Genomic DNA, 18617 nt, shown 5'->3' with positions numbered 1-18617 from the left:
CCGGTTATCTTTCTTAACTACACCCTTGTCGGTTCCTAACCTGTTGGCAGAGAGGGCTTTGGAAAAAAAGTTTTGAACGTATCGTCCCGTTTTGTGGTTTTCTTTTCTCTTACGTTTCCGTTCGGTGGGAAATCCCAAACCGCACCGCACGAAGGCGGAGGGGCACGAAGTTCTACTGAAGTTCTTAATATTTTACAGCGCTTTGGGGCACTCTATACTTTGTCTAAATAAACGCTTTGCTAACTAAAAATGAATTCAAAAAGGTTTAAAAAAAATATATGATAAACTACATCATACCATACCTAGTGGACGTGTTCGATTCGTCCAGTATTGAATTTTAAATTCACCTTTCCTCCCAAGTGGGACCTCTCTCTAACTCTCTCTCTCCTGCTCACTCTCGTCCGGATAGAACGTAGAGTTGCGTATCGAAAAACAAAATCTACAGAAAAAAAAGCCTTAACTTTTTAAACATACATCTTAGCTGTATATGTTTTGCCTTAGCTTCCTAGTGTCCACCCATCAATGTTGGTTTGCTTATTAAACTTATCCCTGACAAGCACACACCCACGCACACGTCTCCTAGCCGGGCGCTTCACCACCCCACCCCAGCACCGTATTTCATCGTGCCACCCACCCGTCCCAAGCCAAACAAACCGAATCTACTCTGGCTGGCGGTTTTTTTTTCTCCCCCGATCTCCTCCAACTGTTTCCGCTATCACAGGCAATCTTGTCCACGTTTTAGTCCCAAGCACCCGAGCATGCACGCACGCAAACACACACCTACATCACGCACATTCGTTTTACATTCCTTACACGCGAGCAGCAACGCAATTGTTGCGGAAGTTCCAACGTTCTGCTTTGTAACCGCAGATTCTTCATGGCTCCTCTTTCTCTTGTGGCCTAAGTTCTGTTCTTATCCTATGTTATCTATGAATTATGTATTTCTTATTGTTTTCACATAATCCTTCTTTTGTTTTTTTTTGTCATATGATTTTCCATTCCTATACCATGTTTCATATTCGATTTTAACGAAAAATATGCCATCGTTCGGAAGAAACAGGACGTGGCCAAACCCTCTTCTTTACAGGTGAGATATGGTACATATGTGCTCTCTACGGTCTGCTTCCGATGTATATTTCGCTTAACCTAGTGCACTATTACTAAGGGAACTCTCTTTCTCTCAGCTGTTGCGAGTGTCGTCGTCCTTACTAGCTTCCCGGTGGAAGCTTACGCTTCCGCTGGCAACCGATACCGACACCCTGCATCCAGCGGTACAGTCGCACGCTCATCCCGTTCACCAGCTGGCGGTACTGGGGTTCTCCTGCTGCCGCACCCTCACCCCGTTCGTCCGTCCTCGGTTGGGGTCGATAAAGCTGCAATCCTGCGTCTTCGTGTTCCGCTTCGAATACCGTTCCTGCACCTCCCACCGGTTCGTCATCATCCGCCGGCTGCACACCATCTTCCCCACGCTCCACCGTTTCGATGTACTGCCAGCCATCGTCGCCGGCGCGTTCCTCCTTTCCGGCGTTGGCTTTCTTTGGTCTGCGCGAGCGGTCGGGGGCGGCCTGACGCGCCGGGAGCGGCCGATCGACGACGATGACCTGACGTGGCCAACCGGGCACGGGCAGCCCCCGGCCGCCCACCCTGCGCGATCGCCGTATGGCGCCATGTTATAACGAACCGCTCGAGTCGCCGTGGAACGGCAGCAGACTTTCGCCGGAGGACGATTGGGCCAGCTCGAGCGAGGCCCGGCTGGCCGAGCTGAAGCTGCTGCTGCTCATATCCTCCTGGTCGAGGTGCACCAGTGAGGTTGACTGCAGTCCGCCGCCGCCCCCGCCACCCTGCCCGGTAACCTGCTCCACGTGATGGTGGTGGTGGTGGTGGTGATGATGATGGCGCAACAGATCGCCGGTGCTGTCCTCCATCCCGGCGGGCCCGTCTGGCGAATCCCACCAAACGCCAAAAATGGAAAAAGAAGAAAAACGAGAAGAAAAAAAAAACAATAGAGTTTAGCGAAAGTTGTACAAATGTTGGTGTGTGGGTATGACGACGACGGGCAAACGGTTTCTCGAAACGATATACAAACGCTGGAACGCGATCTCCATAGCAAACACACACACATGTCCCAACAATTAGGAAATGAACCGAACGAATCCACATACATTCAAACACCTCTCCTCGCTTAACAGTAACAATACATTCGCTTTTGTTTTGTATTTTTTTTTAGTTTTTTGTCTGTTTTCGATTTTTATTAGTTATTTATTTTTTGAGTTTTTTTTTTGTTGTTGTTCTCTTTTTTCCACCGTCCACGAGACGATTTTTCTAACCGTTAATAGATTTTTTTTACCTGCTTCAACGCAATATTTTTTTTATATATATATATATATCTATTTTTTTTCTTTTGTCTTGTGTTTTGCTTTACATTCTTTCTCAGTTTGCAGAAAGCCGACTTAAGCTTGCTTTCCCCCAGCTTCTTTCTCCTTACTTGGTTGTTTTGTATAACGGCCTGAAGTTAGATCTACGTGCTGTTTTATGAACGCTCTCCTCGTTCTCGCTTGCTTTTTGCCAAATTTAGCAGTTTTTAAGTATAATTGTAACCAAACCGGGTTTCGCATTTTCGCTCGCTGTGCTTGCGCGCCATCCATTACTACTGTTCGGCTTTCTCGATTTTCTAACTCGGAATAAATATATAAATAATCACATTTCTTCGGGGCTGTCAGCTTCCTGTATGCTGTACGTGTGATTTGTTTTTTTTTTGTTTGTTTGTGTTTCGACCTAGTTTTCGTTTGATGATTACTTTCGTTTCATAAAAGGGCTCCCTATAGGATTTCAGCACGTCCGCTAGGCTTTCCTGTGTTGATAGTTCTACGTAAACGTGTTGCTTATTTGTGTGTGCTGTGTGTCTGCGTGTTCTTATCACCCTATCCTTCTAAGATTATCGTAAGTGTTATTGCAATGGTAGCGGTGTAATTGATGCATGCTACTGTGCTGTTTCACTTTGACTTTGCTTTCGGTTTCGGTTTATCCAGTTTCACAACGGTCCCAGGATAATTTTTAAGCTATTCTTTTTTTTTTCTCAGCCTTTTTTCAACACTTTCTTTATCGTTTTTTTCGTAGTTAGTTTTTTTTGTTTTGAGTTTTTTTTGTGTCTATTAAAGAGTAACTTGTTTACCTATCCTTTTCTTAATTGTTTAAATAAATTTTATTATTATTTGTCGGAGACAGACGCCTCAGTGTTAGAGGGCCATTTCACGCCAATGTAACGTTAGAAGGGTATTTGATTAGGCAACGTTTAAAATTACCGTTGAAGCCAGTTGCTGCTTATATACCGAGAGCATACACTACCGCAATCCAGCAGCGACAGAAAACTGGTAGAGAAAATGGAGCAAAACATACCAAACCGGGGCACGACAAGTCAGTATCGTCGGAGGAAAAAGATTGATGTTTGTAAATTGTTAGATGGTTTGTCAGGAAACAGCCACCCTCAAAACAAAGGTAGGTGTTTTTTTCTTCATACAGAAAATGTATAGTTTGGCTTTGCAGACGAAACTAATATACACCTATTAATAACCTAAAGAAGATGAAAACAGACGTGCTTTTCCTTCTTTCTTCCGCTCCGTGAAAATGGGGGAGTTTTCGATTAAATCAGCACAAGTGTAAAAGCCGTTCAGTGAAAATCTCGCCCCGGGGAAAAAAATCGCTTACAGCACAAACTCCCGATTAAAAACTATTATTCTTTTTGTTGCGTCCTTACTCCATACTTTGTTACATGTTAGTTCTTTTTTTTGTACCGGCGAACACACACACACACACACTCAAAGTTACTCTGTTTCACGCGCAACTCTCCTAACCAAGTCTATGTCCTTTTATATCAGCACTTTTCACTTCAATTGCTTGTAATTTGCTTCGATTTGGGGTGTGTGTGTGTGTGTGTGTTTTGCCGCCTTACTTCGAATCTTATTGACTCACAAACCCTTCAGCGGAGACGTTAAGCTACTGATTTGATTGCTTTTCTATTCGCTTACATTGCTAAAAAAACACCACTTGAACAGTAACAACAAACGGCGAACAGGTGAGAGAAAGAACAAACGTGTTCGTTATTCTGAGCGCGCACATGATTCGAAAGGGTCCTTTTACGGACCGCATGCTGTTTGCGCTCTGCCAAAGCCAAGGTCCATTCCGCTGGACTTGTCGTGCATTTTTCTCCACTCGTTCTCTCCCTTTCCGTATCTAATTCCTTGTGTGAGCTGTCCGCAAAGCTTAAAAGCTAAAAATTAGACGATGAAAAACGAACAAGCTAAAATAACTTATCTGAGAACACGTGTGCTCCGTGTGTGTGTGTGTTTGTGTGTGGACGAAAAGGTATTCTGATGATGATTGGTGCACATTGAAACGCCTAAACCTAAACTCGAACAAGTGCAGCCGCGCGTGTCACACATTGTCGAGGTCGAACGTTGAGCAGCTGAAGTAGAGCTTCCTCGGCATGAAATTCGCTTCACTTTGTACATGGGGCCGAGCTGAAGATCCAACCTCGACACACTCCCGCTGCCTCCGGGGGTTGGGTTAAAAAATGGTTTCACACACACACGCATATCAATGTCTCATCTCAATGGCTGTGCACGTCCATCACGATTACCGTTTTATAGCTTTGATTAACAACGATTAGAAACACAACAGCAAAATTGGACGTGACGTGCGCCTCACTTGTAGTACGAACTAAAGAAACAGGTGTCCAGATTTGAGCTAATCCCTATCAGCTAAAGACACAAAAAAAACATATCGAATAGCCCCACCGGTAACGGGCGCGTGTGAAAACCCTTTTCCTACTCTTCTCTCACATTTCCCGGGAAAATTATCCCCCTCTCCACTCCACGCAACCCTCTCCCGTTGTTTGTTTTTCCACCGTTTTTGGGCCGGGATCCTCCAATCATTAGAGATAATCGGAGATGCTTTCCACAAATATTGCTTGAGACGTTCGCACGCAAGCGGTAGCAGCGCCCTCTAACAAGAACGCCAGGAAGCTCGAACAAAGCTGCAAAGTCATTTACTGGTGTTGTCGCGTGTCGATGGAAAGCATTTTATCCAGGATGGACCAAGCTGAGACCAGCGTTATTGTTAGATGACGCTACGGATGCATCGAAGGACAAAACTTATCCCCGCCGTGGGGAGAACTGAGATCGCCTGCTTTTAAAGGTAGCCGAGCAGCAGGAGGCCGAGGGCAAAGTGGTGGGAAAGGTTGAACAGCAGCAGCAGCAGCAGCAGCAGCAGCAGGAGCAGGAGCAGCAGCAGGTAGGAGAGCAGCAGCAGCAGAACGAGCAATGATGCCGCCGCCCGGAGCGCCCACAGCACCATTCGCTTCGCTAGCAATTATTTGCGCTTCTTCTTGGACTTTTTCTTGCCACCGCCGCTGCCACCAGCACTGTTTCCACTGCCGCCACCTGCACCACCGCCGCCGCCGCCGCCGCTGCTGCTGCTTCCTCCACTTCCGTTCGACGACGAGGAAGGCGCCACGGGTTGCTGTTTGCATGGGGCGCCGGCCGCTTTCGGTTTGGTTGCGGCGTTCTGCGTGGTCTGCTTGCTCGTGGTCTGCTTATCGTCTTCCTCGTCTTCTTCGTTTGTCGACTCGGTTGGCAGTGGTGTGTTTTTGTGGTGGGAGGGCGACGAAGCCTGCAGTGTAGTGCCATCCTCATCCTCCAAGGCTGGCTCGGAGGGACGCTCCTTCTGCGTGGAGGTTGTCGTCATCGTTGGCAGAGTGTGACCGACTGTGGCCACGGAAAGCGACGAAGAGGAAGTCTTGTTGCTCGGGATGAGCGGTTGCAGCTCCTCGTCGTCTTCCTCTTCATCGCCGTCCTCCTCGTCGTCGTCGTGTTCGTCCTGCCTGCCCCGCGGGGGTGCCGGGGACACGACCGTCGTCGTCGCCGTCGTGGCCGTGCTGCTGCTGCTACTGCTGCTGTTGCTGCTAGCGCTTGCCGTCGTCGTCACCGTGGCGCTGGCGCTGGTGGTGGCGCTGGTGGTGGTGGTGGTGTTGTTGACATTGCTCCGATGGAAACTGGGGCGTTTACGGCGGCGACGCTTGCCCTCATCGCGCTCGTCTGCCTCATCCTCCTCCTCTTCATCCCCATCAACCTCTTCGTCGTCTTCCCGTTCCTCGCTCAGCAAGCGTTCGTTGTTGGGCGGCGTCCTGCTGGCCTGCTCCATCTCGTCCTCCTCGTCCGAGGCCGACGACAGCAAACTCACAATGGTGCTGACCCCCAGTGGTGGTGGTGGTGGTTGCTTCACCGCCGCCTCCATCTCCAGCTCGAGGCTCTTGTAGTCCGAATCGTGTCCCTCGAGCGACGGTTCCTTGCGCATCCTAGCAACCGTTTCATCGCCACTTCCGGCGGGAGACGCCTCGCGCAGGCTGGAGCACATCGCCAACAGGATGTTACCGCGCGTCAGCACCCCCTGCATCTGCTCGCTGAGGGGGCTCTCGAAACTGATCAGCGTCCGCTCGGCGTCCTTCTGCTCTTCCTCCTCCTCCTTGACACCTTCCACGTCAGCCGCCCGGTCATCCTCCGGAGCTGCAACCATTGCTGGGTCGTTCTCGAACGCAGGCAGCTCGAGCGGAGGCAACGGAGGCGGCGCACCGAAACCTACCATTTCGTACAACTCATCCTTCGGGGGCGGTTCCGGTGTTACGGTTCTGGAGGGATTCTCCCGCGGTACCACCAGCTCCGGGTGGGCTCCACCAGCGTCCCCCTCCTCCTCGCCGAACAGCTCGAGATCGTCGATTTTAAGTGCCTCCAGGGGGGGTAGCAACTGTTCTGGTGCCACCTTGGCGTCTTGCTCCTTGCCAACACCACCACCTCCTCCTCCTCCTCGCTTGTTGGACGACCGCTGCTTGTCACCGGTGGCGGTGGGTCCCTTTTTTACCGACGACGGTGCGACGGCGCCGGCAGGGTCTGAGGCTTTCTTCGACTTCGACGCCAGCGGTGTGGGTTTCTCCTTGCGCGGTTTCCCCTTGTCCCTGTCCCGTGTGGTAGCAGTTGGAGCTGGTGGTGGTAGTTCGATGTTTTCAAACTCTTCGCAGCTCGTCGAAGCGGGCGGAACAGTGGAACCTGCTGTTGGGTCTTGTTTCACCTGCACCGGCGCCGGTTGCTTTGGGGCCGTGTCGGTGCGCGGTGCGGCTGGAGCGGTGATCCGGCTGGCGTTGCCACCGAAGTACGCCAGCTGCTTCTCCTCGATGACGGGCACGATGAGATCGCGTCCAATGAGGGACGCCGGTTGGCTGACGGGTCGCGGTTCGTAGCCGCCGAGCGCCGCCAGCATGCTGCCGCCGGCATGGGCAACGCCACCACCTGCTACCACACCACTCCCCCTCCCGCCGCCCGACCGATCAAGCGACGAACCGCGGTACCGGGCGCTGTTGCTGCTGCTGCTGCTGCACACGTCACGCACCGTAACGACGGGCCGGAACAGCGCCTCGTCGCAGTTCTCGTGCAAGTACGGTTCCTCCTCGCCGCACTCCTGCATGAAATCGTCCGAGCCGAGACTGTCCGGTCCTCCGGTGCCGCTACCAACGCCACCAGCAACACCAACACCACCACCACTGATCGTCGTCACCGTGCCGAGCGGGTTGACCACCTTCGCGATCGTGATGCCACCGCCCGCCTGCCGCCCGCTCGCGGCCGACTCCGGCCGAACCGACTGCTCCGAGGAGTAGCAAGGGTAGCCGCCCGCCGCCTTCGCCGGACCGCCGCCGCTGTGAACAACTAAAGCACTAGCATTGCCGCTACCGTCGCCGGCGCCAGCGAACGCCGGCTGCTTACATTCAATGTAGCCTCCCGTGCCATCGCCACCCTCGCCACCCGCCGCTGGGCCCTTGCCGCATCCGCACTGCTGTTGCTGCTGCTGCTGCTGGTGCTGCTGCTGATGAAGGTGCAGCTGTTGCTGCTGCTGGTGATCGCAGATCGAGCTCAGCGAGTGTGTCGACGAGTAGATCGAGGTGGACGAGCAGGACGAAACCGAGGAGAGTCCGGTTCCGGTGGAAGCTAGGGGATGATGGGTGGAGGTTGAAATCAGATGTTGTGGCTGCTGCTGCTGCTGCTGCTGTTGATGCTGCCCTCCTACAGATACGCGCGCCGAAACCACAAAATTTCCCGAAAAAAAAAGAGGATTGTGTTTTGGGAGGAAGTGAAATAAGGATTGGCCGAAAGTATACATGACAGGGAGAGAGAAAGAGAGAGGGAGAGAGAAATAAAGAAAGAAAGAGGTGGTGATCGTCGTCGATGTCGCAAATGTTTCGTCGTGGCCGTTCATCGCACCAGAGGCCAGGGACAGGGTTCGGAGACGGAGAGACACAGTAGCGACGACACGTCCGGTGTTGGGAGTGGTGTAGGCGGGGGGGAGGGCACGCACGAACCCGACACACCCGAGTGGGAGGAGGTGAAAAGGGTGCAGTAGGACCAGTAGCAGTAGTAGTAGTAGTAGTCGTAGTAGTAGATCAGAGGGCGGGCGTCGAGAAGGACGTGACGGTTTTTGCGAACACGGTTTGCGACGCGGGGCCGGATACACACGCACACGCACGGAGAAAAAGAGAGAGAGAGAGAGAGAGAGATAAAGAGAGAAAGAGAGAAGGGAAGAAAAAAGAAAGAAGCCAAAGGCAAGTATTTTAGAACCGGTGTTCATATCTTTCTGGTAGGTTTCATCATTGTTTTGTGTTATTTCATGTTCTGTTGGTACTTTGATTGCGTTCCGTAACGGAGGTTTTTGCTTCGGGTTTGGTGTTTTGCTATTATTGCATGTTTTGCATTACCTAAACTACGTCGCAAACGTTTTGGAACGGAAAAAAGCCTGCTTGCACAATTCAAATACATTGTTGTTTGTGGTACGCTCTTTCGTTCCATATAACGCAAACGGGCAACACTTGTGCTTTGCTAACTACAACGCGTTCACTAAATCTGTTCGATTTGCTACAGAGAAGGTGCGGAAAAACTAGAACACAACATACAAAAACGAAAAAAAAAGCGCGCGTTGCGAATCATATATTCAACAAGGGCTATTAGCGCCAGGTTTTCCGGAAAACAATCCTATGCGACACACTGAGAGAGAAGTTTGGGTAGTGATGGTGGCAGCGCACGTGGTGATAGGGGGGGATGGGTTGGCCATTGGGGAGCGCAATATGAACTAGCGAGAAAAATAACAAAACAAAAGAAGCTCTCCTCTTGCGCAAATGCTTTCAAACAAGATGAAACAAGAGCAACGAGTTAATTTGAACTGCCAAATGGTGCAGTAGACAACACAACAACAAAATCATGCGGTCGCGAATAAAGAGCAAAGAAAACAAAACCAATTTACTACAAACCGTTAATTAGTAAGCATTTGGAAGGTAAAGAACAAAGTAAGAACTATCAACAAAAGAAAGTAAAACGAAATGTCACACAAAACAAACTAGAGCTTTGGAAAACACCCTTGTTCTGGTCGCCTTAAAGCCTTAAGAAAATAGAATCATCTAGCAAATCTAGCAAGAACTTTCTTCCTCGCTGTTATAAAAAAACAAACTAAACGCTGTTGCGCTCGAACGAAAAACGAACTCGTGGGTAACCTAACTCCTTCGATGTTGCTCATCGTTTCTATCGCGCGAGTGGTTTTCCTTTCGCTATCCGGATTATCCTTTTCATCCAAAACACTTTGCTTCTTTCATCGGTTCCGTTTCCGTGTTCGAAATAAAGCTTGCCTTTGGCGTTCTCAATTTTATCATCCAGCTTCTCCTCTCCGCATCAACGCATTCTCTGGTGGGGCCCGCCGTACGGTGAACGATCGAATGGAAAGGGGCCAGATTGAAGAAGTGGATACAGCGGCATAAAGGAAGTGAGGGGAAGAGTGAGAGCGAAGAGAGTCAGAAAGAGAAAAGAGGTGCGGAAGGTGCGGTTGACATTGGTTTTTGCAACGGTTCATATGTTCGTTTTCCCTGCGCCATATATATATTTAATTTGTATATGTTTTGAATACGTTTTGAAACGCTTTTGTTAATAGACTAAAATCTTACAACAAGATACGCGCTCGAGAGCTATGAATAAATCTATTAGACAACGTATATCCCTAAAAATTCCTAACCTAAATTGGGTCGTGTTTTGCTGCTTTCTAATTACATTTGCTCTCGATTTCCCTTGCCAGTTTCAGTCGCTTTTTGGTACCGCATTGCATAACCACTAAAGGACAGCGTCCACCTTTTAACGCATTCATAAATGCAAAAGTTCTTTGCATACGCACATTCATACACAAACAACGCTTCACCCTTTTCCATCTGCCGCGGGAAACTGTGCATTACATCGGCATTAAAATCCAAAACAAAACACACAACGGAGAAATGAAAAAAAAAACCACTGGCAGCACATTCGTATGACAATTGGTGTGTGTTTGACTCAACACTATTGGAGTCGGCCGTTTGCATTGGGGCACGTTCGAACGAGCATTCGAAACCAACATCAAACATTCTTAAAAACCGCCCATGTGGAAAAGAAACGAATATATCTTCTTACAAGCTAATATTCCATTCGACAACGAAAATATAATATAAAATAGGTGAGATGTTATCGTGTTCGTGTATGTCTTATCGAACCTAAGAAGCGTGTGGTAAACAAAGCAAAAACCATGAAATCATCTGGCGGATGCCAGCATATGGTGGGTGCGGGTTGGGAAAGTGAGTGAAATTGATGAAACATCAAAACGTGGGAATTAATTTAGGCAAGTCGAATGGAAAAGCATTTAACGTGAACTATGAAAAAAGGCAGTACAGATTGAGCAAACATTTCAACGAAAAAATGGGTGTGTGGAAAATAGCGAAAACACTGTCTCACAGATGATGAATAGAATTGACAATGAAATTATAATGTGCTACAAAACTGAACCTACAAATGATGTTATTGCCATAGGCGACGGAACCGAATTGATGTAATTAGAGAAGCGAATCGGCCCGCACGCGAACACAGTGTGTACCTTTCGTATTCTAAGGAACAAAACAAGAACATAAAACCAAAACCTAAGCAAAGCTAATCGAAACGGAACGGAACAAGCACAACGACGGAACATTATGGCTAGTGTTTGTGTGAGTGTGTGTATTACAATGTATGATGTGCGTGTTGTATGTGGCATGAAGCGGTTCCCCACTCCCGGGATTAAAGATATGCGCCACAGGGGAACCAAGGGGAATGGATGGCGAACAAACAAAACCAAAACGGTTGGGAGCGTTCTTCGTACCTGTAGTGTCGCGTCCGGTCGTCGTGTTTGTTGCAATTAGCGGTGACTCGCGCATCGCATCGGCGAGATCCTCACGCAGCTGCGACTCAACCGGCCCGAGCGAGGAAAACTCCGTATCCAGATTTTCGTGGTGCCGAAATTCGTTCATGTTCATCATACGCGGGCTTTGCTCGTAGCTGCCTGCGCTCGCGGTGTGCACGGAAGAGGAACGGAAATGAAAAGGAATAGAAGGAGAAGCTCCGCATTAGAGATCATAACTGACGCGAGCGATGGAAAATATGAGTGAAAATTACTACATGATCCAGATTCAATGAGTACGGGTACCAAGGGCCTCATCATACCTCCAGCTAAAGGCATGTTCATCGGGTTGGAGCGCTGAGGAGGGCGGTTGTACAGGCTGCCCCCGGCACCGCCGGTACCACCACCGACACCACCACCACCGCCGGTGCAAATTTCCACGGCGTCCGTGTCGATCGAGGACAGCGGAGAGCTGGAGAAAAAAAAACGATGGAAACAGTGGTGAGAATGGAAAGCGTCAGCGACAGGTCCGTTTGGGTGACACCTACCCGCTCGGTGTGTTGTACGTCTTGAACATAAACTGTGGCCCCATCCAGAGCCGCCGGTGCGGACCGGCGTGCGTGATGATTTCCACCTGCGACAGCCACCGTTCGTCGTGATCGACCGAGACGGCGCTGCCGAGCTGTTTGTCGAGGTCGCGCGCACTCGACTTGTAGTGGTACTCGCCGTAGTCCAGCTTGGCGCCCCCGACGCTCTCCTCCAGGAAGCGATCCTTGATCAGCCAGTTGTCCAGCGGGAGCGGTGGCTGGATGTCGCCGGTCGACGCATTCTCCTGGCGCTGCAGGCACCATTGTGCCTTCGCTTCCACCTCCAGCTCGATCGGTGTATCGTCGCAAATCTTCTCTCTCGGCGTGCCTGAAAGGATGCAGTGAAGGAAAAACACAGGTTAAACGAGTGTGTTCAGTAGATTGTAGATTCAATCAGGTCAGAATCAGATCTGCTACGATATCCTTTTACAAATTGGCCTATGCCTATGGTACATTTGAACGTAGAAGTGACTAATTTGACTGACTCGTCAAGTAACTCGCTTACCCGAGGCATGCTTTGGCTCCAAATCGTACTGGATGAGGGCACCGTGGGCAGCCATGATGAACAGCGAGTCGACTGGCTTGCGCTGAATACGGTGGGCGGGTGTGTCGCGCACGGAACACCCGGGTGGATCCAGCAGCCAGGAGCGCGCCTTCGCGAACGTGGCGCAAACGCGCAGTGGCTTCACCAGATCGTCCGACGAAGAGGAGGACGAGTTGCGCTGGCGGCCGTGGGAGCCGTGGGACTTGCCCGCACCAACGCCACCGCCGGATCCGAGCCCGACGACACCGCCACCGCCACCGACACCGCCACCGACGACCCCACCGACTCCGCCGACGACGAGACTAGCCGGCTGGCGTAGTTGCGCCAGTGGCTGCACGATGGTCGGATGCGGGAAGGGTGGCGTGCGGGGGTTCGCATAAGCGGACGCCGAAGGTGCATGGTGCGCGCCGGAACCGCCCTCACCCGTCGCCAGATGCGAGACGGGGCTGCTCGAGCGCCCGTCGATGGAGAGCCCGGCGGAGCGATGAAACCGGGAGAGCCGATTGACGACGAGCGGCGTGCAGTGGGTGCGAACGCCGGCCGGTCCACCGTACGGCGTGACCGGGAAGACGTGCGTGGTGCCGCGCAGCGTCGACACGGCCACCCAGCGCGAGTCGAGCGAAAACGTGATGTCCTGCACCTTGGCCGTCGTGTCGCCGCGGTGCAGCACGTACAGGTGATGAACGGCCGCAAGGGTTGCCCCGCTCGGGTGCGGATGCAGCCGGAACACGTGAAAGTCGTGGCCCCGTCGGTCCGCCGTGAGCAGCAGCATGCCTGGCGCGTCGAAGGCGAGCGCTACAATGGCCTCCGAGTGTGCCAGAAAGTGCGCCACAATCGGGTCGCTTCCGTGGCACGTGATGGGCGTGCCCGTGGTCGGGCTAATGTCCTTGATCGGATGCTTGATGTCGAGCACCGTCACCACGCCCGGCTGATTGCCCTCGCCGCCGGCTCCTCCTCCCATAAGCAGCCCCCCGTGGTGATCCGCTGAGCCTCCGCCCAGACCGCCCATACCGCCCAGACCGCCACCACCGCCTAGGCCGGCACCGAGTCCGGAACCGCTTCCTCCGCTGCCACTGCCGCCACCAACGAGACTCGAACCGAGGTGGCTCCCGGTCAGCCCGGCCGCCACCTGCTCCCCCAGCTCGCGTAAACCCTTGCCGAGACTTTTGGCCGCATTCAGCACCGTCGCCGTGTAGCTGGTGACGCCGTCCCCCTCGCATCCGCCGCTCGAGCGCTTCGACGCGATCAGCCGGCGCTCGGCGTACGCGATCCAGCGCGAACCGAGCGCGACCGGGTTCGGATTGAGGCCCGGGCTCGGATGGCACGTCGTCACCGTGAGGCGGTCCTCGAGCGTGCGCGCATCGAACACGGCGATGCGCTCCGGAAACGTCACCACGATCGACGACCGGTTCGCGAGGATGTCCACGATCGTGCTCTTGAACTTGATGCTCTTCACCGTCTCGCCGTCCTTCAGCGAGACAAAGTTGACGGCGCAGTACTGGTAGCCCCCGTTGCCACCGCCGCCCGCCGCCGCTGCCGCCGCCGACGCCGCCGCCATCCCTCCAGCCGATCCGCCCGCCACGCTCGCGCTCTCGCACAGCGCTATCAGCGGGCGCTTGTGCGTGTACTGATCGACCATCGATGCATCCACCGTCGTCTCGCGCTCGCCGGCGGCGCTCGGTGTGGGCAGCACGCGCAAACACTTGACGCTGCCGTGGCGCCAGGACAGCACCTCGATCGCCTCCCCATTGGCCGGCACGATCCAAACCTACGGTGTAAAATAAAACGGTTGAGCTTCAGGGCAAGAGCGTTGTCCTGTGAGTCTTACCTGCACGCCCGTGACGTAGCCGAGGATGAGCAGCAGTGGGGGCGCGATGCCCCCCTCCAGCTCCCAGTCGTCGCCCAGGCAGGGATCGCTGATGTCGGCCGCGTTCTCGAACCGCACCCACAGGATGTGGTCCTTGCTGTCACCCAGCGGCGTCTGGCCCTGCAGCGTCACGTCGTTGATGAACCCGGCCACACTGTCGATGATCGAGCGGTCGCTGACGGCCTGCGGGGGCACGATCGTGGGCATGCAGCGCACCGCGCCGCCTCCACCGCCTCCACCACCCGACGACCCCGCCGCCAAGCGGGCGCGCTGAGAGTCGGCCGACATTTTCCCTTACGATGCCCTAGCAGCGGTGGAGAAAACAGAGGGGAGAAAAACAAATTGATGATTAAAACTTAACACCTTACATGAGGGAATTGTACCAAATGGGTTTAAAAAAGGGTAAATTTTGGTCGCTTGTGCATCGCACCACAAATTGAGTATATTTATTTAACCAATTTACAACTTGAAAAGACTACATTTTAGCGATTGCCTTGCTTTTATATCGCTGAACGCCCTTATCTTGTCATTTCCTGATCGCGTCCTGACATATGTCAAATGTCAGCTGTCGCAGCAGCGGCTCCAGTGGAGATTCGTAATCCTACTATGAAACTCCACAGCAGTTGAAGTTCCTACGAAGACATAATCGTCTGGATGCCATTGGCTTTCAGGATTAGTACAACAACTTTAAGATTATTAGGTAACGATTTATCAGAAAGGAAAACTTCAAATAAACCGTTACATAATAATCTTGGGCATACGTATGTTACGCCCTAGACTTTAAAAAACTTGTACTGGACTTGAAAACACACCACGGTACAGGGAAAACTCGCAAGAGTTTTTAGTTTTTCCATCCAGTCCAAAAGAGGGGGTTGGGGAGGATTAAGCAAGTTGGCACAAGTTGGCGGTTGCTCTATTCTCTGTCCCCGTTGGCAGTAGCATTAAATTTCTTCATTCTTTTCTCACTTCAAACCCACCCCCTCCCTCCCCCGGGCTGCTGCGGTGGGACTGGGACGGGAAAGACGAGTTGCTTCCTAAAATAAACTTTGCAAGCATCCGGTCAAGGGCCTAGGGTTGGGAGGGGGAAGGGGAAGGTTGCCGAGGATGAAATGCGCCGCATATTTTGAGAAGTTGACAACTTTTTCCACACTGCACGCTGCATCTATCCATTGCTATTGCATAATCGATAGTTCCGAAGCAGATGCAGGAAAAGTTTTAATAGAATTAAGATAAAGCAAGTATTACAACGCAATCTTAAAGTAGCAATACGAAGGGGTTAAAGTACGGAAAACAGAGTTATTTTATAACGTTCTGGATCACGATGAACTGTGTTTTAATACGACCACTTTGGTTCGGCGTTCTTTAACCCCTTCATACCGCTGCATATCAATAACCGCAAGCAAGCACGGTACGAAATAATCACCCTCACACACGCGCGCTTTTGATCTGAACCTCATGCAAGAGGGTTAAAAATAATAGAAACAGTTGTTTCGCCTTGCACTGGCGTAAACGGCCTTCGCCGTTCGCGTCTTTCCATGTCGCAATAAACAACAATCCTCCAACGGCCAACATTGCCTGCAGTACACGCATACACACAACGAAGTTAAATCCCGCTCGTTCACGCTGGGCAAATTGTGTGCTATGAAGGGACAGGAAAAGGTATTTTAGAGATAGAGCAAAGCGAAGCCAACACGTGCAGTAATTATAATCAACTAACTGTAGATCTTTTAAGTTTAAAATTGTTGCTTCTTTGTTTGTTAAAACTAATCGATTTTCCTACTCAAGCATTAAACAAAGTCCTATAAACAAGGCCAAAAAATAATCCTGGTGTAAGCAGTCAGAGTGGTAGAAACATCAGAACAATGGTTTCTAGTGGTATTATAGAACTCGCCTCAACGGCGGCCCTGAGAAAGATGATTTGAAAAACAAAAACGATACAAAAACCGAGGCCGAGGGGAACATGCTCTGGTCGACGCTTAACACGACGATGGCCATCGAAAGCAGCTGATTTCGGAGCGTTATTACTACCCCTACTCCCGGTGCCTGCTTCCCACGACTCGGCCTCGCCGTCAAACAAGTCAACCGTTCGAAATGCTGGCATGGTGCATTTCGAAAACAGAGTTTTTGTCTGCTGAAAGTATGTATGTAGTTTTTTTTTTTGCTACACAAGCAGCCCTTCTTCAAGTGCGTTCTTTGGCAGAATTGAAAGGGTTTGGAAAAAAAACATACATCAAATCAGTGCACAATGGGACACAACTCAAACTTTCTACTTGACAAATTTGATCCATTCCTAAGCTATCTAAAAATAGTAATTTTAGAAACTACAAAATGAATAAGTCCTCCATCAAAACGTCAAAACGAAAAGAGATATATACTGTAACAACAGTTTGTTAATTACTGCTGTGATGAAAGTGACCATGGCCACTCGTGAAGCGATAAACTCGATCCAACTGACCAAATTTTACATGTCCAAAAATCAATAAATGCATAACTACTATTCATTTTTTGATATTTGCCTTAAATTTTTATCTCTTAAAGTTTTTCAAGTCAATCTCGTCATCCAACGTATGATCCGCTGACCGTCTGTCCTCCAGGCCCACCGTGCAGCGCGCCTCAGTGTGAAGAAAAACTACAACCACATGCCCGCGGGGTGTGTACGCAACGCGACCCGTTCGAAAACACGAAAACCGTCCACGCAGATGTTGTGTGGGTCGAAAAAGCAATCGCATGCATTCGAGGCTGATGTGTGATTTCGTTGAAAATAATACATAACTAAAATGAAAGAAAACAAAAACGGAAAAAAACACACACAACACTTTAGAAACCAGAGGACATCGGGCGACGCATGTGTGTTTTCCGTCAACGTCATTGCAACGATGGCAACGAATGTGTGTTCCTCTCAGAAAACCGCGAGCTGAAATGTGAATGCACAAGATGTTGCATACGGGCAAGCGTGAAAGACGGAATGGACGATGAAGAAAAAGCCCTCAAAAAAAACACCTCCACAAACACATACAGTTATCAAGAAGATGAAGGCACGAGTGTTAAATGAACCGATAGACGGGTGTGGAAAGAAGCCCCCCCAATAGAACAAGAAATCGTTACTTCGTTCGGTAGGAACAACCGAATTTTGAACATGTTTACACGTAGTACGTTTTTGATTACAAACGTTCGAGCGCGGGCGTGCGCACCTTCCTCCGTGCGGTCAATGAACCCCGCGCAGCACATTCCGAAAGGCAAATCACGATCCACCAGATTGCCTCGGAGGCATCAGCTTCGTCGGCAGTAATTGCCAAGGAATGGCCGCTGGTTGACATATACTTCCACCGTGCGGATAAACAAGCATGCACAGATGATTTGGGGACAAAGGGGAAGCTAAACGAAGGCGTAGCGAACTAACTCCACGGCGTCTGCAGACTTCCGTCTCCGTTGAAACCAGGTTCCCCGCATGCGGAACCATCTCACTACCACACCACACGGCTGCAGCAGTGTCCGTGTTTAATCGATGCACACACTGTCTTGCATCCTCGCTGCACCAGAAGCCCTTCCCCAAACCACGGGAAATCGAAACAAAGAGAACTCGAAGAGCGGTCGGAACCCCTCTTGGACGCGCAGAGCAAGTCCTCAAGTGGTTTCTGCTGGTGCAAAGTACGTGTGCGTATCGCCACCGAGCTGTGCAGCCAAATTAGGTCAGCGAGGAACAACGACGACTCGCGCACTGCAATGACGCCGCAGTCGAGTTGGGCTAGAACCTTCGATCGGTACAAGCACACACACACGCACACGCGTGGATCCCCAAGTTCCGCCCGAAGCCTTTGGATAAGACCAACTCGTCATAAATCCGTGTTGAACACCACATTTTGCTTGACTGGCTGGGCTTCTCCTCCTAAAGCAGTTTTCGAAACGAGAAACCATTCGTATAAGAAATCCAAACCAGCTCCTCATCAAAGTCGCAAACCAGGCAGCTTATTATACCGATTCTTGGCTTCCCTATTCCGTCCGGGGTTGATCTCAAACAGGTCAATCAATTTGTCGGTCCATTCTCCGGCGAGACGATAATCCAAAAAACATTAATTTTTCACAGTCTATGTGAAATAAAATATTGCATCTTCGGTGAAACAATTCACTCACATCTCTTCCAGTACCAAACACTTCCAAAACAACATCAAAGCACTCAAACTGAGGTTTTTTCAAAGAGCTTATGTTTCAATATATAATGTTGAAAACAAATGAGGAATGGATGGCGAACATGTACAAACGTAGTAGAGTTTGTTCACTCCGCAAATTCCGGGGACGATTCCATATCTTTTTTAACGAACGAATGTGGTTTCCGAAAACCTATCTCGAGCTTTATCAGTTGACT

At 50.7% G+C, this 18617-nt stretch overlaps 1 protein-coding gene across 1 annotated transcript; it reads right to left on the bottom strand.

The window, feature by feature from the left end:
- Positions 1-5367: 5367 nt before the first annotated feature.
- LOC131290642 (uncharacterized) lies at positions 5368-14542 on the bottom strand. The gene is made up of 8 exons (XM_058319805.1): positions 14216-14542; positions 12349-14155; positions 11805-12171; positions 11532-11728; positions 11182-11418; positions 5971-8105; positions 5567-5874; positions 5368-5419 (listed from the first exon to the last, which is right to left on the bottom strand). Exons 1-8 carry the CDS (start codon positions 14540-14542, stop codon positions 5368-5370), a joined length of 5430 nt encoding a protein of 1809 aa, XP_058175788.1.
- Between the last annotated feature and the right edge of the window lie 4075 nt (positions 14543-18617).

The sequence above is a fragment of the Anopheles ziemanni genome, chromosome X (genome assembly GCF_943734765.1).
Source record: "Anopheles ziemanni chromosome X, idAnoZiCoDA_A2_x.2, whole genome shotgun sequence".
NCBI classification, from domain to species: domain Eukaryota; kingdom Metazoa; phylum Arthropoda; class Insecta; order Diptera; family Culicidae; genus Anopheles; species Anopheles ziemanni.
This window is presented reverse-complemented; position numbering and strand designations above follow the sequence as displayed.